A 24,433-nucleotide genomic window follows, 5' to 3' on the forward strand; every position below is an offset into this window, starting at 1 on the left:
AATAAAACCAACATACACGGATCATTAAATTTACCTTATAYAAGTTGGATAATTTGATGTGGGCATTCAGTTCATTGTGGAATCTTTCCTCCATACTAGCTTGTTGTTCTTTTGCCTAGTGAAKTAAAGAAGAGGTGGGGCAGGGGAGCACTCTATTATTTCTATTTCATATGCTTTATTTATTTATTTTTTAATTGCAGAAGCAACTGTAATCCTGTCCCTCACATACTTCAAATTATCTTACCTCCTTCAATTTACTCAAAAGGTCTTCCACATGTTTCTGAAGATTTTCATTTGATTGTTTTAAGCTGTTTACCTGTTCCTCCATTCTAGAAACCTGTTCAAAGAGTRAATGAGAACATCACGTATAAATTTGTCTTTACAATCCACCATTTTGGAAAATGTACATCTCAYTGTTTTCTACTTTAAAAAAAAAAGTTCCAGAAATAGCATAAAAGGTTACATTTCTAATGGTCTTTGCTCYTGTGCATACAGCTAAATCGAACAGTGAGATTCCCCAAATTGCTCAAATCATATATATCTAAATAACCTCTCTCAATTGGAGTTCTCAAATGAGCTGAGCACTACAGAACCTGACCAATTCAAATAGCTGTAAAAACAACTGCCGAGGTACCTAAACAGAAGCTCACTGAAGCTCAATATTTTCAAAATATGGCCATTGATTCTGCCATGCATTTTGCTGCAGGAAAACAAAAATATCACCACACACGTACAACCTAAAGAATGCCAAGTCAGACTCTTCCGCCCCTTCCCCAGTTAAATTTTAACAGCATTATACCATTATATCCTTGTGTTATCAGTGACTCCAAAATTTCTGGTTTCTAGATTATAATGAGATAAATTTATATCTCATTAAAAACTCTTCTATTTTAGATAATGGTAACTATACATATTCCTTGTAAATCACAAGCYAAAAGAAAGCACAACTCCTTAGCAGTTGCAAAACACACTGACTTTTTCTTTAAATAAAGCCAAGTGCTATAATAATTGTATTAATTCAGTTAATTATTCAATTAATCATGCAGTATTATCTATATGAAATGACCACAACAATCAGGAATTCTATTACCTCCTCTTTCTTGTTCTCCAGATTACATTTAAGCTCCAAGATCTCATTGCCTTTTTCTCTGGCAGTATGTAGAAGTTCATCAGTTTTGGCTTTCAACTCGGTGTTCAGCCAAGTGTTTTGGTTCTGTAGTAATTCTTTTTCTTGCTCCAACCTTTTCTCACGATACTAAAAATAAAATTGCACAATGTAATTGTACCAGTCCCATAGAAAATAAAGAATCTAAACAAAGTACTATGATCAGAGTAGAAGTAAAAACAACATTGCAATTTGGAAAAGAGCACCAAATGAGAGGTGGTGCTCCTTATTACATCGGTAATACTAACTTACCTGTCTCAGGCTACAAAGAACTTCTTGACCCATGAGTTAGTTTCCTTAAATTTTTTTTTTTTTTTTTTTTTACAATAGTCAGGAACATAAAGATTTTCTTCTAGTCAAAGAAAATGAATTAAGGTACCAAACCATTACCCTCCTCCTCCCTTTAAACTTCTTTATGGAGTTTACTCTGCCAACAGAGAAGCGGTGCATATTCAGAAACAGACTTTTTTCTCCTTTCTGCCTGCCTTTGGACACCTGCAGCCCTTCCCCCTAGCGGGTAGGAGCAGCTACTACTGCCACTGTTGAGGCTTGGGCACACTTGCCCCAACTGATGTGCTCTAAATATYAGCTCCAATATTGCCTGCTCTATACATGCCTCTGGCTTCCAAACACTGTCATCAATGTTATAATAAGACCTTTTGTCATAAATGACAGGAGAACCATTTAAGTGGTTTGACCTATTTTCAAAATTAATAATGACAAAATGATGATTGCATCACATGCAATGCTATCAAAAAAGTTATTTATCACATTAACAAGTACAATGGATATAAAACACTACTCACCTTCACAGAAACATCTGATGTTTGAAGTTCATCTAACTTTAACTGAAGTTTCACCTTTTCTGTGTTTGCTTCTGTAAGTTTTTCATTTAAGCGTTTAACATCCTCTGGGGGCGGGAGGAAAGAAACCAATGTAAACAAATGAATAGTAAAACTATTAGTTTTACCCATTAACTAGGTTTAACTAATAATGTAAAGGATGAAGACAGATAACTTATGATGAGAGTACTGGCAATTTTTGTATGATTTTCTGTCTGCAAATCCAAGCATCGTTCATCAAAACACTGTGTTTTTCTACAACTCGCACGTAACTTCCTACCTCATTTCTCTTCCCCAAACTAAATCCTGTTTTCTGCTAGTCCATTACTGGGAGCTGCCTACACAAACTGGATACTCCTTTCCAACCCAATTCTTCAAGCAAATCTTTTGTTTCACATAAGGATGAGAACTATTTTGTTAATATATTCTTGGCTATACCGTTTAAATGTTCCACTTCCTGAGATCGTCTTTCACTTGTTCGAACCAAATCTCTCTTTTCAGCTTCCAGTTCTTCTTTTTCTCTACTTAGATGGCTCTGAAAAAAATTGCAAAAGAGCACAGAAGAARTGTGATCAGCTTTCTTTGACAGTTTACAGTCCTCATGTACATTTACCATCACAGAAACGTGCGCTAAATAACAGCAAGTTATYCCAGCCAACTACCGCCGCTGAAAGCTGGTATAAGATGGTTCGACAGTGGCAAACTGAATCAGTCTAAACTACACAGTATAAAAGTGTAGCTGCTTTCATTGTTTCTACGACGTTGGTTTATATAATTCAAACAAATGCAGGTTAACACACTGTTTTCTTCTAGCGCCTTCAAGTTTCCATGTCCAAAACTTTCATTGAGTTTAAACTATTTTTTCATAAACCATTCTGATACTAATATCCAGCTGTCCCTTTGTGCTTACATGTGAAATGCCAGTATTGCATAAGATCAGGTAGCAAAGAAAAGAGAGAAGTGTCATTCAGCTTAGAAGACCTGTACGCTGAAAAGCTAGTCTCCATGCCCTTCTTTAACTGGCATAGGGATGTCCAGACTGCAACAAGGCTCTCTCTGGTTCTAGCAAGACACTGTATTTGACTGAAGACCAGAAGGAAAAGTAGAGCAGATGAAATGAACTGAAGGCCTAAGAGAATTCCAAAACAAACAAGAACTGTTTAAAATTGCATCTAATTATAATCTTCTTTGAAAGACCATTTTGTTAATTAGTTTGTAAGTTCATTAAAACACTTGTGTTAGATAAAAAATAACAGAATAGGCAAGAAACAAGGAAAACAAACAAGCGCAAAATGCAAAACCAAAATAAAATAAAACAAAAATCAGTAGTCTCGGGCGATTTATAGGCTATACTACTACCTTTGTCTTCTAAGGTGGCAATATAAACCACTTCAGTTAGGCTCACGTAAGCCCCTCCAGGGAAACATCAGATACATCTTCTCATTGTGGACAAATCAATCTAATAATACTTTCCCTTCCTGCTCCAGAATTCTGCTGGATTAGTCAGCTGAAGTGACTTTTTGTTCATAACACAAGGAAAACCGTGCCAGTGTGTGGAAAAAGATGGGGAAGAAAGATCTCCTCTTTAATTTACAGCTTAACATTAGATGAGCTGCAATATGAAGCACAGCTTCGACTGTTTGATTTAAGGGTCAGCTTAAGCAGCTTTGGAACAGGTTTCAACTAAGATGAAACAGTCTACTCAAACTGAAATAACAGTGTCTGTGCTGCCACAAGTACACCCGTAATTCAGTTTGTTAAAACTGAATTTTATCCAAAAAGCACACAATCTTCCTGAACAAACATAATTATATTTGTAGTGATGTAACTACAGTCTACTTTGGAATTTTGTTGTATTCTTTGTTGCAATCAGAGAGTTGAACCAGTCTTTCAACTTATTGCCTAGTTCCTTCAGTACCTGTATGGCTGTGTTACGATCCTGAGCAGCTTCAAGTTCTTTATTTTTCTCATTCAGTGACTTCAACTGGTCATCTGTTGAATGAGAAGAAATAGCAGTGAGGTATCTCCATTGCGACAGAACCTGTTCTCCAAACGCAATTAAGCCATCATTTCCCTTATCAACATTGAAAAGGGAGGGAAGAATTCAAGACTACACTAAACGAAAATCCAATAAATGGATTGGATGGCCGGAGCACTATTGYAGCAAACTAAAGCAGTCCTTAAGGGCAGAGGCATTTATTGCCAAGATCAATATATAGACCATTGCCTTACTATTATTCCAAAACCTGAAAGCAAATACAAGGGTTTTTTTCCCCCCATTAAACAGAAATTTCAATTAAAAAAAAAAAAACTGAATGAAAAAGCAAAACCTCACTTTATTTGCGGAAATAACAAATATTGCTGATGAGCTGAGTTTAAACTCCTGCTTAAAGCTTTAAGCATTTCAGTATAACATTGGATTAAGGAATGAAAAATCTTGTCCAGTCATAAGAATGTGCAGTTATACTTACGAAGTTTTTTAAGCTCCTCACGGAGAGTTTGACATTCTTGCGTCTCATTTACAAGCCTCTCCTGACTTTGAGCCAGACGCTTTTCTACTTCAAAGTATTGTTGTTCTGCAAAACAACAATGCTATGTCAATTCTACTCAATAAACAACTTTTCTGATTTCTCATCTTTAAAAAGAACCCTACTTATTGACAACTATATTAAAGAACAGCACTTATCAAGAAAATATCTAAAAATAATAATACTATAGTAGAACTCAAGGAAGAAAAGCTGTCTTTTTGAAGCCAAAAGAGATATTTCTACATTGTATTAACACTTCTTAAAATACTTCATTAGCATGGAAAAGCATATGTTTCTGAACATGATCCATAAAATAAAAATCTAATCAATTTTTATACTTAATATTTTTGATCTGGCTCAAGTCAGTTCTATTAGCACAACCATGTAGCGCAGGCTCAGTTACATCAACTTAAAATTTCTTGCAGAGTATTTCTACACAGATATAATAAACAACAGGTAAGTCTAGGTATCACTAGATAAAATCTGGAAGTGTTTAACAAACACTTCTGAAACAGAACTCCTGTGTTCTATGCTGTACATCCCAAAATACTAAAAAAAAATTCTAAATTTTGATTAATTATAAGAAACAGTAACTGTATCACAGAATTTAACTGTAAAATGCTCTGTAAAACCAGAGCTAACTTTTCTACCAGGCATAGTGGACTTTTAAAAAAGCACTGAGGGATTTTTACATATTTAAGCTTCTTATTAGTATCTTACAATTTCAAATATTGCTGCCCCTCCAGCTACATTTGAGAAGCAGATACACAAAAGAGACTAGCCTACTTAAATTAATAAATTCTGGTGTAAATTAAGATAATCCATAAGTTTATCTGAGCAAGGTTTTTATCAYGAAATAAAGACAGAAAGGTTGAGGGAAAGGTGGAGGGAAAGTTTAAAGCGCAAGTGTGTCACCTACCTGATAAAGTAACTCATAGCCACAACCCTACCCAGCACCTTCATCTACACTCTTCTCTCACCTCTGCTCACTTCCCTGCTGGCATCGACTTTTCGGCGATCAAGCAAACTCCAAATATACAATATAGAGACTTCTCCTCTATCAGGAGCTGCCTATCTGGAAAGGTTCATTTTTCCAACATGGAATTTGATAGAAAAACTGTGAACCTAAGACCGTTTCAGAGTCGGGCGGGCAAATCCTGATTTCCCTTCCCTGACTAGGATCAAAGCAGACTGCAGCGCATCCCTGCTCGTTACAAGTCTTACGGAAAGAAGTTGTTCTTTAAGGCGCGGTGCCGGGCCCGCCGCAGCCCCCCGCCGCCGCCCCGGCTCCCCCCGGCCCAGCGCTCACCGCTGTCCACCTTGAAGCGCTCATGCCGGGCTCGGAGCCCGTCGATCTCGCTCTGCTGGTCGGCCAGGAAGCGCTCCAGCTTGCCCTGCACCGGCTTGGGCAGCTTGCTCAGCTCGGCCCGCTCCAAGACCTGCTGCAGCACCGCCGCCATCCTGGAAACAGCCCCCACAGCCGCGGCTACTGCTTTCCGGCCTGGCCGCAAACGGGCGCAACTCAGGCACCGCGCATGCGCAAGAACGCCGCATGCTCAAACGGGCGGAACGGTTCCGGTGGAACTATGGGAACTGTAGTTCTCCAGGCCCTCGGGAGAGGCTTTATCAAGCACTTCCGTTGCCGGTAGGGCAGCTCTTTCCGCCATTTTGAGTGAGGATTTTGGTGTCAGCTGACGTGTAGGAGCCGCTGAAATCGGGAAGGGCGTTCCGGAGGCTTTGCCGCGAAGGCCGCCGCTCTTCTAAGGTGCCCTGCGCGTCCGGGAGATGCGGCAGAAAAGCGCTACRGCTGCCGCCACACAAAGCGTGGCGACGCTGGCGCTGACGCCAGGACTGCGCGCCCTTTTCCCGCGCTCGGCCCCGGAGGCCGTTGGGCGGAGGGGGAGCTGCGCGCGCTGGTGACGTCGCGCCGGGGCCGCCTGGGCGGGCGGCCGCCTGAGGCGGCGCCTGCCGGGGTGGGGCGGCGGGGGCGGCGGGCCGAGGTGAGGTGAGGTGGGTGCCCCCCTTCCCCCCGCCCCGGGTTGCTCTTGCCCTCAGAGTTCCGCCCGTTAATCGTCGTGACAGCGTTAAAGGAAGCGCGTGAAGCCGTTGTGGGGGAATTGCCCTGCGGGGAGGGGAGGCTGTGGCATTCCCCGTGCCCGGGCTTCTGCGTCCGTGCGGCTCCTGGAGGGGGCCGTGAGGGCGGCCTGCGGGAGGGCACGCACACGCTCTCCTCCCAGTGTCTTGAGAAGGGGGTTGAAATGTGTGTGCTCTCTGTGTAAACGCACGTACGAAATACAGCAAGCCTATCGAAGAGGAGGCTGAATGCAAAAACGAACAGTTGACATCTGGCTTCTGATGAAACGTGATGCGGCAAAAAATTATTGCTTGGAAACATGTTTTTCTTAGCCTTAGCTTGTCTGACTTGCTGTGTCCTTTCAGTGACAGGTGTTTAAACTTTTTCTTTCAAGTAAGGCTAAAATGAACTTTTTCTTTAGTATAGAACAAGATTATTTTCATTTAGAAAAAAATCTTGCAGCTCTAAAGCTACTTAACTAATCAAATCTTTGATGACAATTAAAATCATGTTAATATATTCAGGATCTTTTTCTGAGACTCTTATTTTTGGGTAGTCAGTGTAGTGCGTGTACTTTCTTTGACTTTATAAATTATTTGTCTTATAGGTTGAAACTACAATACTTAATTTTAAGCCTGCAGTAATGGGTCGAACTTACGTTGTTGAGGAAGCTGTTGGGCAGTATCTTTCAGACCTCAGCACAAAATTAAAACCTTATGTCACAGGCCTGTTAATAGGGCAGGTAAGTGTGTTTTATTGTGAAGTCTCTTCCCTTCGTGTTAGTAGGAGACAGCCACACCGGCTTTTATCATTTGGATTAAGTCTATTAGTATCACACTGAGCTCGTATAAAGCAGGAGAGAGGTAGTCTGACCAGAGAGGACTTCTGTAAAGGCTTTGCAGTATCAGATGATTATTAGAAATTCTTCTAAAGTCTTTTTTTGAAAGATATGGCACAAGAAATTGAAATCAAAATTTTAAAGATTAAGCTTGCCCATCATCAAGATTTTAAGGCAAATAAAAGATATTTGTGAAGGAAGTATTTTTGTAACAGGTTATTGTAGAGCTTAACTATGCATTCTGCAAAACAACCCTTACAGTAACTCTGTATTATATGGTATGTTCTCAGATTTGATATCAACCTTATTATGTTTGTTTATATTGGTGTCTTTTAAAGTGTTCCTCACAAAGAGACTATGTAATTCGGGCTGTTCGAACACCTCCAAAGGAAGAGCAAAATGAGATCAACATAAATCCTTCAAAACTGTCATCCATTGATGAAGAATGGGTAACCGCACACGCCAGCCAGGTATCACAATATGAATTAATGAAGGGGATGGGAAAAACAAAGTAAATAAGAGATACAGCAATCATCATCTCTTCTGTAATCTCTAGCCTTATTCTCAAAGTAAAGGAGTCTTATGCACTCTCTGTTGGTATATTAAGTTTATGATGAAACAGGACTTGATAAGCTTAAGCAAGAAAATTTGCAGGATATTCTATTCCTCCATTTCAGAGGAATGTGTAAGTGAAAAACACTTATGCTTATTTCGTTTGTTCTGCATGCATAATTGTTTCATTGGAAAGTCATGGTGTATCAAAAGTCGCACAGTTCCTAGATCTCTGATTCCCGTTAATACATGTGCATTTCTATTTTTAAGGTTTCTAGAATGCTTCCTGGAGGCTTGTTAGTTCTTGGTGTATTTATTATTGCAGCTCCAGAACTGGCAAAAGATAGTCAAAATGCTTTGCGCAAGGTAAGTAGGCTTTCTGGAGTAAGAAAARGATATTCTTATGTCTGTAGCTGAGTGATTTTTTTTCTGTCGTTGTTGTCTTGGCTTTATATGCTTCTTTTGATTTTAGAAAATTAAAGCAGCAAAAACATTCTGGTTTGATTTATGATTCTGAGGTACACTGAAACCTCAGTAATCTGTATTCTTTGGGACTGTACCACAACCTGGATTAACTATCCGTTTCTTGTGGTGTTTGCTACTGCAATAGCAGTTCCTCAAATATATTATCTTATTATAGTTTTACTGAAAACATAATAGTATGGTTTAAGGAAAATATCTTTAATGTTGTCTATGYTAAGTCTTGAGGCAGAATTGTTAATGATGGTAGCATAATAGCTTTTTGATTGACTGAATTGTTTAGACTAGTGGTTTTAGAATAGTAAGAGATCTTTATTTTTGATTTCTTGAAAAGGAATATCTTATATAGAAGTAGTATTTGCCTTAAGTGTTTGGGATTATGTTTAAAAACTACTTTGAACATGCTACTGTCTGGTAGGATTAAAATGCATTTTTGATATAGGGGAGTCTGGTGCCACATGGTGGCTTTTTTTAGTTTCTATTCTATAGATACAGGTTCATTTTATCCATTTCATGAGATAAGCATAGTAAGTAATTTTAACGTGAGTACTCTTTGAAGTCTTAGGCCCAAGATTCAATTTCAGAACTAGGATGTGTTTCTAGTGCAGTATAATCAAGTCTCAGTTGTGATTACTGAAGCTAGTAGCCAACAAGAAAAGGTGAGCAGCGTCCAGGTGATCAGCATTCAAATTTGTTCCTATTTTTTGAACTAATAGTTCCTTTTTTTTTTGCACACCTGTCTTTTCTGATCCTCAACTTTTAAGCATAAAGTTGTGATATTTTGCAAAGTAAAAAGCCTCATTTGAAATGTACAAGGTGAATGTGTGTTGTTTGCTTCAGTTTATAAGGAAGCTGAATTAAGGTTGCACAGGCAGCTTTGCTTTAGAGTACTTGCCTTTGAATCTGTGTTAAAAGTTCTTTTAATGTGGCATTTTGATGTATAAGCTGTATTTCCAGTTCATCCATAATTGCGATATCATTCAGCTTTAGAACTTTAGTGCAAGACTGTTTTCAAGGAATTATGACACCTGATTTGTGTGGAAAAATCCCTAATGCTTCTTTCATCTTTAGCTAATCTTCTCAGTGGAAAAGTCTGTGACTAAAAGGCGGCTCTGGAAACCTGCCGAGGAGGAGGTCTCAGATAGAGCAGCTCTTCAAGTTTGCTCTGCTACAAAGAAGTATCCTTTATCAGGAAGCTTGATTGATGGGGGCTGCTATCCCCAATCTAGCTTCTGTATTTATTTCTGAATAAAAGGTTGTGTTAAGATTGCTGGGGTTAGATTGCCACACAAACCTTAAAAAGCAGTGTCTCTGCTGGATTGCTCAGTCCATTTCACAACTCGTCTCTGCTTATTGTAACCATTATTCCATCCTAATGATTGGTATGGCTTATGTAGTTTATATCTGTGTAATTTTTTTGTATCGTRTGTATGAGTAGCTACAATATGGTATCAGACTGCACATAGTAGAAATGACAGTTTTCTGTGGATTAAGATGAATGGCTGTACCACATTTGGCAGTAACTTTAATGTGGAAGCTGCCAGATGAAAATGTATATGAGCAGTCTTTCATTATCAACAGACAGATGTGGCTGTTCGTTCTTTCTTTCTTTCTTTCTCCAGAATTGGAATACAGACCAAAGTTTTGGGCTGGTAGATGAAGCAGGGAGGAAGAAGTTCTTTGAGTTCAGATAGGCATAGATCAGTAAGTTGGAACTGTGGGGTTTTCTGATTAGCCTTAAGTAGACTATTGGCCCACTTATACCTACACAATTTCCGTACGTTTTTACTGTTAGGTTTGTGTGTGGTAGCTTTTTACTATGCCTTACCCAGTCGGTTTTGATTTGCCTAAAATAAGGAAAACATCTAAAATATTGGATAACTTGAGCTTGCAGTTACCACTGATAGTCATGGAGTTGGGGAAGTCACAGACAGGTGAGATCTGTGCTGGTGCAACAGAAGAATCTTGACTCTGTTGAGAATGGGATAATACAAGGAGAGAAAGTAAGGTTTTTCTTAGAAGGGTGAGAGGAAGCAGGACATGATGCATATTAGTGCAGTGGTGGTTCTTCCTGTGCATACCTGTTGATCTTAATGTATGTGTAAGAGATGAGACAACATCCCTGTGATAGTTGGAGTTTACAGCCAAATATTTTTCCACTTTTTTACACTAATGAAAGGTGAGAGCTTTCTCTGAGCATAAATCAGCTCAAAAAAGAAGTTGTTAATATATAAGGGACAAAATAATTACAAAATTGTTCTTATTTGTTTTTTTGCTTTTCACTGAATCTTTTTCTTTAAGTAGCAAAGAATAGTTTGCCGAACCTATGATGTACAAGATCCAAAGGTGAGCTTATGCTGCATGTCATATGCAGCTTTTAATGCATTACAAGTAATGTTTCAAAAACATTTCTCTTCTGTGAATGATGTAGTGTTTTATTTAGACACTTTATTGCTTATTTTTACTTCTAGAGTTCAGCTAAACCAGCAGATTGGAAATATCAGAGTGCTCTGTCTGCTTGCTGGCTAACTTTGGACTGCACAGTGAATGTTAATATTCACATTCCACTTCTTGCTACTTCACCCAACCATGACTTGGAGAAGAATACCAAGGTAACTAACTAGCTGCAACAGTATTAGTCTTGTGCTTATTCTCTATGCTATTTTTTTCTGTTGAAAATTAAATGAAAGATAATGTTTTGAATATACAGTACGAGTACAGGAGTAGGACTAATTAGCAGAGAGTGTTTGACAGCTGTTCCTCTTTTAGATGTTGTTTGAAGTTACAGTGAAACATGCCTTGTATTAAAAATACTAGAGCTTTTCTTCTGCTGTGCTCAAAATAATTAGCAATTATCGTAATGATCCCAGCTAAAGTCTTGAAACTCTGCTTCACCTGGGACAAGGTCATGTCTGGTTAGAACAGGGGTATAGAAAGCTTCTAATACAAATTAACTTTTGATAGGCCCCATCCATCTCTACAAAAGTGAAATCCTGTGTTGCATCCCTGGTGTAGCACTTTGTTCTGAACACTTTGGTCTTAAGACTTGGCTTATGAAAAATGTACAGTCTGCCAGACATAAGTCAATTATTGTCCCATACAGATTTTTCAGAGCCTTTTAAACCCTGTTGGAGTAATTACTGAAACATGTATTTCTATAGTTTTCAGCCTGATACTGTATAACTCTTCTAGTGAAATTCTTTCTTTTTTTCTTCCTCTCTTTTTTGAGATTTTTGTCTTTTTACTTTTTTAAAGAATGGATTAAATCGATGGTCAAAACAAATAGAGGACAGTGTTTTTCTGATCAATGGACAAGTTAAAGATAATGATGCAGAACTACTGGAAGGTCTGGTGAGTGCCATGCAACAAGGAATTGAATTGTAATAGATATGCAGTTCAAAATCTCCAGTGTGATAACACAGTGAAAGGTTTTCTGTACAATATTTGTTGATCTAATTGGCCTATTTCAAATAACTGATACACAGGACTCTCCATTTTCCCATCTTACTGCAAATCCCCTTTTCTTTCTTTAGCAACGTGAAAGCAATAATTGTAGGTGAAGACCGAGTTACATGTGTTTTCTTTATGCTGTCTCCAGCTTTACTGCTTCATTGAAGAGCACAAGTTGAGATTAAATGTAGGTGTTGAGATTTCTAAGACATCTAAACATCTAAGAAAGAGTGGAGAAACCTTTTTTGACTGCTACATTCTTCTAGTGTTGCTACTTGTATTCTCATGGGTGCTTTCCATATGTCATTTTTCTCCCTTAAAAAATAGAACTTAGGGCACATTTTATACCATAGGGAGGATGACTGTAAAATAGCTTGACGTGATTGATTTGGACAGATTTTCCTGTTTCATGTGACACATTTATTTCTTTTCTCTTAGAAAAAGTTAAGAGGAAATATTCAGTCCAGCCCTCAGTTTTCTGATGTCAAGGTTCTGACACAGTTGGTAAGTATTTAGCATAGAGGTTACAGTTTAAAAACGACTATCTGATTAAAATAGAATAAGAAAATAAAAGAATGTTCTAAACTATTGTCTAGAAATCCAATTTACTAAGTTTTTCCCCCCTGGATATTGACTGTGAAACTGACTGTGGACAGCTCCATGTGTTTCATGTCTTTGGAAATTCTGGTGTTAGAGTAGATTTAACTACTTCATTTGACAACGGGACACCTGAACCTACCTGGGTACATTGACATCAATCAGTGATCCATCGTGATGGTGGAGTTCATGAACCGCGTGCTTTGATTTGTCATGGCTAGCTATGGACACTTACCTGGATACTTTCATTAGAAGCTCAGTCACTAGTTTTGGACTAACGTATGGATCTTGTGGGCTGAATCATAATCTGGAGCTGTCAGGTCTGTGTCAGGAGTTTCTTCTTTAACAGCAAGAGATGTTATGGAGATTTGGCCCCTGAATTAGGTGCCCCGGTCTAGGTCCTAAAGTTAAAATGTGTCTGGGCATTGGTTTCTGGGCTTCCTATACAACACAGGCCATCCCAGTTTGTCAAGTTGTTTCTCTAAATTTGATTCTCTAAATTTGTATTGAGCAACAACTGTTATCTTTTTAGAAATACATAAAATGCCTTTAAAACTTGAGGAACAGCTCATTACTTCTGTTGCCATATTGTTCCAATAATTAATTGCCTCACAGAGAAAGGAAAGCTTTTTATGTTAGCTTAAGTAGCTTGTGCATTTCATGCAGAAGTCATGCCTGTTTTCCTTCTGATTAAAATGATGTAAACCAATAATTCTCTTTAGCCTTAAACGCAAGGTTGTTTTTTTTTCCTGTTGTTAACACTTACAAATATCCCTTCCATACTGGAATTCTAGCTTGGTTTGTGACTCTCTTGTCCTCTTTGCTACAGAAAAATCCCCACATTTCGAGATGTTGCCTTAGAGCACTACATGCAATGCACTGTTCATTTTGGTAATTATTTCTAAATATGACCAAATTTAGAATTTAGTCGTGACTGATGGATGACTCTCAAGATACCCTAGGTTATGTATTATATAGTAAGCATATGAACTTCATAATTTAAAACAAAGATCTTAAAGGTTGCCAGATTGTAATACTGATACTAGCGACCAGCCACTTGGCTGAAAAATTTCAGAAGTCCTACAGGCAGAAATATTTAAATCACTAGAAATGGAGTGTCTGGAAAAATGTGTTTTACATGATGGAAAAAGAGATTTTCAATCTTAACTAAAAGCTAAAAAGTCAGAGGTATATATTATAAGGTTACCTGTAAACATCTTAAGGTATGCTATAAATTTTGGTGCTGTTGTTTGTTAGCCATGCTGCAGGTGCCTAGGTAGCAAGATAAACTGAAACATGCCTATTTTTCAGTCCCAGGGTTCAAGTCGTAGATCAACAGCTACAGTCCAGGTGTGCAGTGGTTCCATAAATCTCAAAGGTGCTGTGAAATGCAGAGCCTACATCCATAACAACAGGCCAAAAGTTAAAGAAGCTATTCAGGTAGAGAAAAAGTTAAATTCATTGGAGGCGTTTTCCTGAAAACATAAAGTTGTCATATTAGTTTTTATTTGACAGAAAGGCATGGTCTAAATGGGGGTCAAAATATTCTCTCCCTTGAACATACAGATTGTTTTAGAATCCATTTGTGCTTTTATATAACAGATTCGGTTCCTTTTTTCACTTTCAGCAGATACTGTGTACTATCATTAAGGTTATTATCTGGTGAATCTTTGCACAACCATCAAAGTGATTAGGGTGTCACAAATCATCTTAAAATTAAGAAAATCCTGAAAACTACATATTTTTGTACATAAGGCAGTTTTATTTATTGAGTGATTTTGTTCCTTACTGAGTCAATTCTTTGTGAATTTTTTTTATAGTAATGTCTAGATGTTATCAGCTGTTACTCTAACAGTAGTAAAAATTTCTTCTGGTGTTTTGGGTTTTTTTGTTGTTGTCTTTATTTTAAGTCTTTTGCTGTTAGTTTCTCTTTGTCACTTTATTGTCTTTAGGGTTTTTTCTGAATAACTATTCTTTGAAAATGGGTTAAGCCTATGAGGGACTACTTTTGTTGTTTTTTAATAGTCAAAAGCTTTGTGAATGGCTTTTATACTGCTTATGTTTTTGCTTTGTCTTTGCAGGCTTTGAAAAGAGACATAATAAACACATTGAGTGATCGTTGTGAAATACTGTTTGAAGATCTCATTATAAATGAAGGACTTGACAAAAAAAGTAGGAACTTGAAGAGAAAGCAAGTTATCATATATACAGTGAATTTTGGTTCTTGCAGGAAATTCTGCTAACATACTGAAATCTCGCTATAGAGTAGAATAAAAGGCAAATAGCACAATTTTTGTTTGTCAGTCCTGACCTTTTTGGTTCAGGAGAAGTTTAGTCAAGTTCAGATATGTTCCTTCGTATCACAGTTTTCATTACAAAGTTTGTGCTCAGTATTCTATGACCACAGAGTGTAGTTTCACCTTATTTCTCACCAACTGAATTTTTTTAAATTCTATTTTAAATCTTGTTGCTGAACTTAACATTAAAAAAAAAAACAAACCCCACACACCACTCTTATGGTGTTTCTACTAATACTCAAATGAAAGATTTGCTAAAACTTGGCAAGATTAAGAGAACTAGTTGAACTGGGTTTTGGATAGTCCTGTTTGTCAGCTATGTTATGAATGCTAGTTGACATAAACTCTGAAGCTTAATAATTCATCTCCATTAAATTAAATATAGCACTGTATATGGTGATTATGGCATGAACAAGTATTCCGATTCTGTTTTTCTAACTAGCTGTACGAATATGTTATCTGTGTTGTCTCTGTCTCCTGATTTCTCTTCATTTCATCACACTTCATTTTACAGGTCTGGTGTCATTTAAAGTAATAGATCGTATGTCATTTTCAGCATCATGAATTGCATTAGTTTGAGTTTAACAGAGCACCATACAAATTGATCTCATGAAAATAAAACTTCTTATCTTGATCATATTAAAAACTAAGAGGGGAAGTGTGTGTGTGTGTGTGTATAATACACACACACACACACACACACACACATATTTATGTATGTATAATTAATTGAATATCAGTTTGCATGCCTTCCAGAAAGGAAAGCTTTTTGAAAGGCATGATCTTTTGTAGTGATTTTGGTAAAAGTAGAAAAGAAATGGAAGCAGGTTGATTGTATAAGGATTGTTAAATATACAGTGTAATACAAAAGCATTCTAAATACTGCTTTTAACCGACTTTGTCCAAGCTCCATGATTAAATCGTGATCTTGATGTTTTCAATTGCATGCAGTTTTCATTTTCCTCTTCAGGTGGCACCCGTGGTCCATGGCCATAAGTGTGGCATAAAACAGCCCACTGATTGCAGTCCTTTGTGGTGCTGAAATAACAGGCTATTTTGTATGTACCCCTGTCTGCAGTCTTTCCCAGTCCTTGTCATTCTAAACATGATAAAAGATCTGTTTAACATTTCACGGTCTGTTTTGGAGGTCTCTTGGCTATTTCTGGAGAGAGTAATGTAAAAGCATAAGTCAGTATGATAGCTGCCAAAACTTTCATGGAACAGTAACAAGTAAACAAGCCGTGTCTGAAATGAGACTTACCATATGGAAACCTTGAGCAGTTCTTTTGGAATAGCTTTGTCTGGGCAGAGATTAATGAGGAATCTTATCGTAACTAGCAAGGTCTTTATTTAGATGGTATTTTTTCCCCCACTTTTCTTCTAGATTTTGAGAGGGAATATCGTGTCTTACCTCAAAGACTATTTGTCCCTGTTGCTGGATCCAGTGTGATGCTCAGTGATTATAAGTTTCGTGATGAGGCCGCTGGAGAAATTCAAGAACGTTTTCTTGAGATGTTGGATCAAGCTGTCCAAGCTGAAGATATACATATAGCAGAGGAAGCTAACACAGGTAAATACAGTGTCTGAGAACCAGATTAAACTGCATCACAGATTGTGAAAATGTTGACCGAAGGCATAACTTAATACGTTCCCTATCTAGATAAAATTATGTTTAAATTTAGTTTATTTCATATCTTGGAGCTTGATTATGTTAATCTAACTACACTTTAAATGTGTTTGTGAGAAATGATTAGGATTTTTGCAGTTTCTGTGTTTGGCTTGTGACAGAACTCAGTGTCTCAAATATTTTGCTCTTTCATTGATTGCATTATCTGTGCAACCATGGTTGCAGCTTATGAGCTGCAGTAGATATGTAAATATATAGTTGAACAAGGTTTGTGTACTTTACTCTGCATGTGAATTAGGGATGATCTTACTCTGCAAAAAAACTGTAATAAAAACCTATATAGATAGATATCTATGTATAAAGCTTTATATGCCAGTTACTTTTTCAGTAATTCAAGTTTGCCAGCTCAACAGTTGAGTAGTTGTTCTAATATTTAAGTTAGAACACGAAGCTGAATGTTTCAGTCAAATCTACTGATTTCCCAGGAAATATTAAAAAAAAAAATTTTAGTAAGAAATATGTTTTCCAGGAAGTTTTCTTGGTTAAAACCTGACTCTTCTCCCCCCCACCCCAGCCAAAGTACCCTTCCTTGTTCTGAGTGTTTTAATGTTTTAATCTATGTCAAATACAGTGCAGAAAACTGAAGTGTTCTTGTTCACTGAAAATGGAAAGAAAATTGAGAGCGCTTTTCATTTTCTACTGAATGTCTTTTAAGTTTATGATMTGACTATGAGACTGTTACACTCCTTTTAATACAGATATTTCTCACAAACAGGTTATTGCTTTCTTTTTCTGAGTCATCTGGCTTGCGTTGTTTTGTGRTTTTGTTTTGTTTTTTTTTCCATACAAGTTTGACTTCAATGTAGGAGTCAAATCTGTAGCTGAAATGCATTTCAATACTTCCTATGATCTTCTGTAAGCGAGGTTTGTTTTTTTTTCCTCCCTTTTTTTCCATGAATGTGGCTATGATTTGCAGGCTACAGTTTTATATCATAAGTGCAAAATTTAACACTATTTCTCAGATAAGAACAGTAAACACTTCTTGATGCTGGAATTTGGGGAGGGAAAAATGGAAGTTTTTGCCATGGGCTTGCTGTGTAAGATAAACTGTGATTTCTAAGGCTTTGCTTGACCCTCTATGTTTTTTTGGAAAGTTTCTTGAGTTTTTTAATTTCAGAGCTAACCATAAATTCTTATGTCTAACCAATAATATTATCTCCTGTAATTTAAGAATAATTTTAATGTTCTTAAGGCTAAGTATTACTGTGCTTTAAGGATTAGTATCACTTAGGGAAGTAAATTAATATTGTTGTGGCATTGAAGATATGCTTGGGGAGGGAATGATGATTCAGTTTACAGCTTTGTAACTTTTGTAAAGATGTATAATATAGGTGGGAGGAGAGCATGATTTTAGACTGACAGTAACACATCACAAAGATTCGATGCCACTGGCACATGTAAAATGAGGTCCAGGTAGCTCACAAAATGAATTTGAATTTGTACGTTCTTGTAACTTACCGGCTATAAAGTTAGGTGTGGGGGATGGGGAGGTATTTTTAAACTTTTTACAAATTTACAGTAAATGCCTAGAAGAGGAAAGGCAAAAATATGCTAAGAGGATTTCAGTAAAAACTGAGAGCCCGGCTTTGCACCAAGCAGTTTCTCCCTAGAGTGGATTCTGTTAACAGTGATGCTAGTAATATGCTATCAGCTCAATGCTATTTGACTCTGATAATTACTGTTATGGAATTATTAACTTGTGACTTACTAAAGTGCCTCTTCACTTTTATTAATGCTGATAGGTCATTCTAGAAATTAGACCTGTCAACTCTGTAGAAAGTATTCTGCACTGTAAAGAAAAGATTAATTTAGTAATTTGGGTTTATTGGTGCTTTGGTATGAAATATCTAAGCATCGCTAGAATCATGACTCTATGGCACAATGGCAGTTTGGGGTTTCTCTTGTGTAAAGGCTTTTTCAAGGCATCGTTCTAATATGAGTAGCATCTGTTTCTCAAACCTTAGAAGTATCATTAATAATATTTAGTATTCAATAATGGTTAAAAAAAATTGTAGTGAATTTTGATGTCCATCCTTGAAATAACTGAAAATGCTATGCATTATGAAGTTCTTGAAGGCTTGCTTACAAAAAAAAAGTTTAAATTTCAAAAATTTGAGCAGGCTTTTCCAATAGTGTCTTTTTGATGCTCTTTAAGCACTTGAAAAGAAGATTTGATCAATAGAGCAAAGACTCACTTTTTTAAGCATCTTCTAGTCAAAACATATGAAATAAAACTATCCTTCTCAATTTTTGTGTACTTAGGCTGTGCTACTGCTCTCTTTACTCTTGTGGATCCTCTTCCTCTTTCAGCTTTCCAGTGAGGTCGCTATTGGGTCATGCTTTAAAATCGTTCATGGAAAATAGAAAGTAAAAACTGACCTATTATGATTAAAAGATATAAATAGCTCTAAGACTGTAGTTTCAAGGTATTTAGTGCTTTAGTTCAAGCAATTGAAAGCTCTGCATTTATGATTGGATTTGCTAAATCCCTGTTCCTCCTGGGGCAGGAGGGGTGTTAAATACACTGAGTTAGATAAGCATAGGATTTCAGTAATAGTAATCTCTTGCCCATCTTTGTTAGCAAATTTAAGAATTAATGAAGAAGTAGGGATTCATGTAATTTGTAGTAGAAAGTGTCAAATTCTTCACATTATTTATACTAAAGCTGTTTCAAATATAGGTCTCCTGTAACCTAATGGCATAAATGCCTTTTGGTATCTAACTGGCTCAGGGTTGGGATTTGGGGGGAGGGTTTGTTTTCTGAACAAATGAGCATTGCTGCCTTGACATAGAGCTTCAAAAGTTACCTCCTGAAAAGTACAACTCTTCCTATAAAGCTGCAAAACCATGTAAGGTCAGGGGACAAACTGCCCTGCTTCCTCCTCAAAACTAAAGCGGAAGGAGACCTGCTGGATCTGGTTTTCAGAGTTGACAGAAGAAATGTGGTCAACTTTTCTAAAAGAAAGATTCTATTTTAGGGAATTGAAAACTTGAAGCTTGAAGAGAATGTGGTGCTTTTGGCTTGTTAGTTAAGGTATAAGAAAGTATATTTAAAAAAAAAAGCCATCTTGCAACTGTTAATCGTTCATGCACTGTTCTCCAGTTGCAGATTTCAGCTCTTATTTTAGGCAGATAAGGGTGGTTTTCTTCCTTTCTGAAGAAAAAATATTAATAAAGTAATAGGCTTATTGTAGACATGAAAGTCTTGGAGGTATGAGATTAATTTTTTTTCTTGAAAAGCTGAAACACCCCTCACATTCAAATTTTATGTCCTTATTTTTATTTTACATATGTACGCAACTTTCCGGGCGATCTCAAAGCTCTGTTCTTACTTAGTGTATGAATCTCACTCCCCCATTAAATTTCATATTGGACAGTTGTTAACTGCTCTGCTGCAGTACAGCCTATACAAAGTCAGTAGATCCTGAGGCTAAAGACAGGAGGGTTCGTGGCTAAAGACAAGTCGCAAATAGCTAGTCGAATCAAGTGCTTTTGTTTAACTTAAGTTTTTTTGACTTAGGAAATTTTTTAAGCCAATCATACACATGACTCATCTAAGATGACAGGCACCGCCTCTCTGATCAGATCTAGATTATATGTTCTCCCATGGCTCGTAACATGATAGAGAAAGTACTTCTCTGAATCATTTTCGTATAAATCATATGAGGGATGTGCCTTTATTACTCAGCTTTGTAATTTGTAATCGCTAGGCAGTTGACAACCCCACTCAGGTAATGAAAGATCCATTTTTATTCAAACTTTCTGTGGACTTTTAAATCTTTATATCTGGTACTGCTGTAGCTTTTTTTCTTCCTTTTCTGGACAGGAGGAATCTGTCAGTCTGTCTTGCATACCTCAACATGTCCATTCTGTTTTTTCCAAAGAAATCCAGGTCTCATTGCAGTAGCACGAACACTTTATTTCACTTTTTACTTCTCCAGAACATAGCTGCGATAGAAATTACTTAACTGTAATCAGAACTTTTGAGAGGTGAAGCTCTAACAAGCTAGTCTAGAAAGAGGAATGGAAATCTAAGACCTTTGGCCTGCCGCCACCAAATGGCCTTACCCCTAAACTGTGTAATCCAAAGCATGCTTGCTCTGCGTGGAACAAATTGTAACAAGTTCAGCCAGAGGACTTGAGAATAATCCCCTCTCTCTCTCCTGCCCCCTCCAACAATCTGCGTATAGCCAAGTGATTAGAGAAATCTTCAGAAAGGCAATATACAGGTGTTTCAATCCCATCAGCCTAGGAATAGAGTCAGGGTCTCTCCCATCCTGGCTGAGACTTCTAAGAATGTGGTAATTGTTTCAAAAGGAGAATGTATCCTCTATTCCTGTCTTGAAAGTGTGTTTATAAGGGATCTTAAAAAAGCATTTATGACTGAGGCAGGGAAACAGTGCTGGGCTCGCTCTTTTGGTGGCAATGGTATTGCCGTATAGCTTGGACTCTGGACAGATGTGGCTTTGAAGGGAAAACTTGGATCTTGGAAGACACTTAATGGTTAATTTTGGCTCTGTCTGAGGTGCCAGATTCTCCCTAGGTTATACAAAGGAGGTTGGGTATGTAACTAGGGGACGGAGTGTAAGAAAATGAGTTTTGGAAGTGGAACTCCTTCCTCCTTGAGGTTTCTTTCTTTCTTTCTCTTACTCTCTTCCAGTTATGTAGAATAACTTTGTATCATGCTGTGGCCGCTGTACCATTACTACTGTGATAAATTGATCTTTCTGCCATATATATGCTTTATAAAGTTGATGAGAATTTCATGTTCTTTTGCATTAATTCAACTGTAAAACACCAATGTTAGCTTTTCACCTGGTATTTATTTGTTCACTTGATCTCCACGCAGTTGATATTTGTCCAGTCACTGACAACATGGATGACACACAACAGAAACAACTGACAAAAGCAACATTGCTGTTGAAACTTCAACAAAACATGGGTATGTTACCTCCCTGATTCTGCTATGGCAATCCAGAAATTATAGCGCGGCTTTTCAGTACCGTTCGTTCCCACAGCATTTTTGTGGGATTAATGAAAAATCTTAATCTTTGCTGCTGGTGACTTCATACAATAGCTTTTCTAAAATGTGTCCCTACCTGAGAGTTATAGGTACAGGGTGTTTCTTGGAAAATAAGAACCGCAGCCTGCAGTTCTGCAAAACCGGTCAGCTTATGTAGCTTGCTTTCTTTCTTTGAGGAGCCACCGCTTCCGTAATTCTGTACGTGGAGAAGGAGCATACATGAATTGCTCTGTCAAGCAGGCATCCTTAAATTGGCTCATGAGTCATTAAGTTTCTTCTAAAGCTTACATACACATGGCCTTGAGTTTTAGCCTCAGCCTCAGTAATGTAGGGAACGGCAGTCACAGAACTTTCCTCTCAAATACAGCTTCTTGATGCCGATTCGTCCAGGTCTCGTGCATCTGTCTGCACTTAGCATGGTTCTGGCCTGTGAGCTTTGCCTGTCTTTTCTTATTAAAATACAGTATCAAGAATGTACTTTCAGTTATACTGTAGTCAACAAAACAGTAACATTTTGTTTTCTGTTTATTCTTAAAAGTAAAACACAGCGACTAGAAGATTAAAGAGTAACAGTAAATATGAGTTTCTGTTCTGGATGTAGCAACCCTTTTCCTTGAAACATCAGTCTCTCCACCCCATCACCCCCATCTTGTACTCAGTTCATCAGTAATGAACTTTATAGCATAACACTCATTTTCCTATTAAGATCGTTTCAGAGACTTAAGGAGTAGGTGTAGTACCACACAAAAAAGAAAACATAATTCTTGTTTCCATTTTTGTTAGTTATTTCTGCTAGTCTGACTTCTAGAACTAAGCAGTGGTGCAGAGTCGGTGCCGTTATTTTACGGGCCATGACGTTGCCGAGTTATTACTGAAGAATGCGGTCAGCTGGAGTTTGGAAGAATCCTGCTCCGATTAGAAGTTTCTTGTGGGGCTCGTATAATGTAATTATCTTGCATCATAGCTTTAGATTTAGGCTTAGCAATGGTACACAGCTTTTTGGGGTGGCTCTTATTGTTTCTATTCCTGCATTTCATCCACCCTGCCCTCCACGCCCTAGCCACTGATGACTGTGCTGCCCTTGCCACTCACTGAATGTGTTTCCTTTGTCATTTTTAGGTGTGGTAATAGCAGCTGCAGTCGCAGTCTTTGCATCAATCTTCTCTTTTAACTACTTCAGTGACTAAACTCAAGCAAAAGGAGCCTCATGGAAACATTGACCAGTAATCACGCTTATACAAGATGGAAACATTTGGGTTTAATATATTAGTAATTAAGACTTGTTGCCTAAATATCACCAGTTAGGTGTGCAATATAAATTATAATGATACATCCAGTTACCTTGTTCCAGCATGCAGTTATTTTAGGTGAATCAAATTTACAAGAAACTAACTCTTGTCATTTATGCAAATGATGGTTAAATAGTATTATATTCCAGTAAGAGCCCTTAAATCAATATAGAACTCTCATTTTCTTCCTACACATTATTTTAATGTAAAATGCTACTACTTCCCCCCCGCCCCCCCCAGGGTATTGCTAAGACTAGTAGAGTTACCTAATATGACAGTTCTTGCTTTAGGGATTTCTTTGCTGAATTGTTAATTTAACTAACAGAAATCTCATCTCATTGAAGTTAATTGGGGAAGAAATTTAGACTTCACGATGCCAACATTTCACCATATAGATTGTTTAAGGTAAAATTGGTTAACTGGCATAATAGGTATACAAATAGTTTCTAGTAGTTTCAAGATTCTCTTTTGACCAATTCAGATTGTAAAAAACCTTAGTTCAAGGCCTGGAGAACCCAGAAATCAATAACGTGTAAACTTTATTCAGATTAATTTTTGATTAGGATTTCTCTGTCCACCTCTGATTCAATCATCATCTTTCTCTTAGAATATTACATATTTCAGCAACAGCTATATCTAGGCAGTTCTAGTAAATTATTTAATGTTACTGCAAGTTTTCAAAATTGTTAATCAGAATTTTTAGAATATAAACAAGATACCCAGGAGAATATCTCRTAATGGAAACATATGTTAGGAGGTAACATTGTTGTCCTCTTGCAGTGAGGAGAGGGGGAGGAGGGAAGCCTTCTGATAAGGTTAACAAAGATAATTCATGTATGAAATGAGTTGTTTGGATCTGAATTATAATAGGATATAGTTCCAGATGCTAGGGGGTTTTAGTGCCACCACAAATTTTTTTAATGTGAAGGTACTGGAACACTCAAAATATAAACCCTTAGGTTCTATAACATAATCAAGTATGTATTGGAATACTTCTAATAAAAAGCAACCGAGACGTGAGAAAGACGTCTTTGAAATACTATTCCCTTGTCTGTGTATTGTTTTTTACACGTTTGTAATACTCCTCTGCTTTTAGTACTGTAACTGTTTTGGAACACAGTGTTGATCTCTTGTACTCGCTATTGCTCGAGTAGGGCTTCTCAGGAAGAGGAATGCTACAATGGAGACACTGTTTTCAGGTAAGTCCTTCAGCTGCTGCATTTTACAGATGCGTGTTATTTTCTATGCAAATGGATGGAATCAATAGGCAAAATGATATTATGCAAAAGCAGTTGATTCAGGCATTTCTTTGGAGAAATTTGAGTGCTATTCGGAAAATAAGATGAATTTACCAATACATTTCAAAATATAGTTGATTTTAAAAATTGCTCTGCTGTAGTCTTCATTAGAAGTAAGGCATGATGGGGGGTGGGGAAGTAATGGGAAGAAAAAAGCTTCAGTCCTTTGCCTTATTTTGAATGTGTACATCTGTTTGCCTTTTTGTTATCCAGTTCTCAAGAGGACCTGGTCATTGGGCTTGTTTTGATACAAGTTCCCCTTTGCTTTATTGAAGAAGCATGTTTTTATCTTGTGTCCGTTTGGTATCTTCTT

At 37.4% G+C, this 24,433-nt stretch overlaps 2 protein-coding genes across 8 annotated transcripts in view; one reads left to right on the plus strand and one right to left on the minus strand.

Annotated features, from left to right (window-relative positions):
• TPR (translocated promoter region, nuclear basket protein) overlaps positions 1 to 6,043 on the minus strand; it is a 41,720-nt gene extending 35,677 nt beyond the window's left edge. For all 4 annotated transcript variants that reach the window (XM_026062940.1, XM_026062929.1, XM_026062923.1 and 1 more), the window contains exons 1-8: positions 5,845 to 6,043; positions 4,479 to 4,583; positions 3,926 to 3,999; positions 2,446 to 2,542; positions 1,972 to 2,075; positions 1,091 to 1,255; positions 245 to 337; positions 35 to 115 (exon numbers count right to left, since the gene is read on the minus strand). In XM_026062940.1, the coding sequence (XP_025918725.1) occupies positions 35 to 115; positions 245 to 337; positions 1,091 to 1,255; positions 1,972 to 2,075; positions 2,446 to 2,542; positions 3,926 to 3,999; positions 4,479 to 4,583; positions 5,845 to 5,995 (870 nt within the window). In that variant the 5' untranslated portion in view covers positions 5,996 to 6,043. The remainder of the gene's footprint in view (positions 1 to 34; positions 116 to 244; positions 338 to 1,090; positions 1,256 to 1,971; positions 2,076 to 2,445; positions 2,543 to 3,925; positions 4,000 to 4,478; positions 4,584 to 5,844) is intronic.
• A 151-nt stretch (positions 6,044 to 6,194) lies between these two features.
• Positions 6,195 to 23,864, plus strand: ODR4 (odr-4 GPCR localization factor homolog). 4 transcript variants are annotated; one of them, XM_026062956.1, is made up of 14 exons: positions 6,195 to 6,300; positions 7,217 to 7,351; positions 7,786 to 7,917; positions 8,270 to 8,365; positions 9,551 to 9,657; positions 10,789 to 10,825; positions 10,951 to 11,091; positions 11,735 to 11,830; positions 12,368 to 12,433; positions 13,838 to 13,966; positions 14,608 to 14,698; positions 16,208 to 16,393; positions 21,360 to 21,452; positions 22,653 to 23,864. In XM_026062956.1, exons 2-14 carry the CDS (start codon positions 7,253 to 7,255, stop codon positions 22,718 to 22,720), a joined length of 1,341 nt encoding a protein of 446 aa, XP_025918741.1. In that variant the 5' UTR covers positions 6,195 to 6,300; positions 7,217 to 7,252; the 3' UTR covers positions 22,721 to 23,864. The 4 variants fall into 4 exon arrangements, with proteins under 4 accessions (XP_025918741.1, XP_025918768.1, XP_025918750.1 ...); XM_026062965.1 differs by lacking the exon at positions 6,195 to 6,300 and adding an exon at positions 6,517 to 6,545; XM_026062975.1 differs by lacking the exon at positions 6,195 to 6,300 and adding an exon at positions 6,704 to 6,980.
• The last annotated feature ends 569 nt before the right edge of the window (positions 23,865 to 24,433 follow it).

Source organism: Apteryx rowi, unplaced genomic scaffold (assembly GCF_003343035.1).
Source record: "Apteryx rowi isolate R43461 unplaced genomic scaffold, aptRow1 scaffold_100, whole genome shotgun sequence".
NCBI classification, from domain to species: Eukaryota; Metazoa; Chordata; class Aves; order Apterygiformes; family Apterygidae; genus Apteryx; species Apteryx rowi.

What these genes read in the sequence shown, in the direction of transcription:
- ODR4 (XM_026062956.1), top strand. Translation starts at nt 7,253, where the DNA reads ATGGGTCGAACTTACGTTGTTGAGGAAGCTGTTGGGCAGTATCTTTCA. An exon ending in TAACCGCACACGCCAGCCAG is followed by an intron (nt 7,918 to 8,269) that starts GTATCACAATAT and finishes TCTATTTTTAAG; the next exon opens with GTTTCTAGAATGCTTCCTGG. An exon ending in TCAAGGTTCTGACACAGTTG is followed by an intron (nt 12,434 to 13,837) that starts GTAAGTATTTAG and finishes CCTATTTTTCAG; the next exon opens with TCCCAGGGTTCAAGTCGTAG.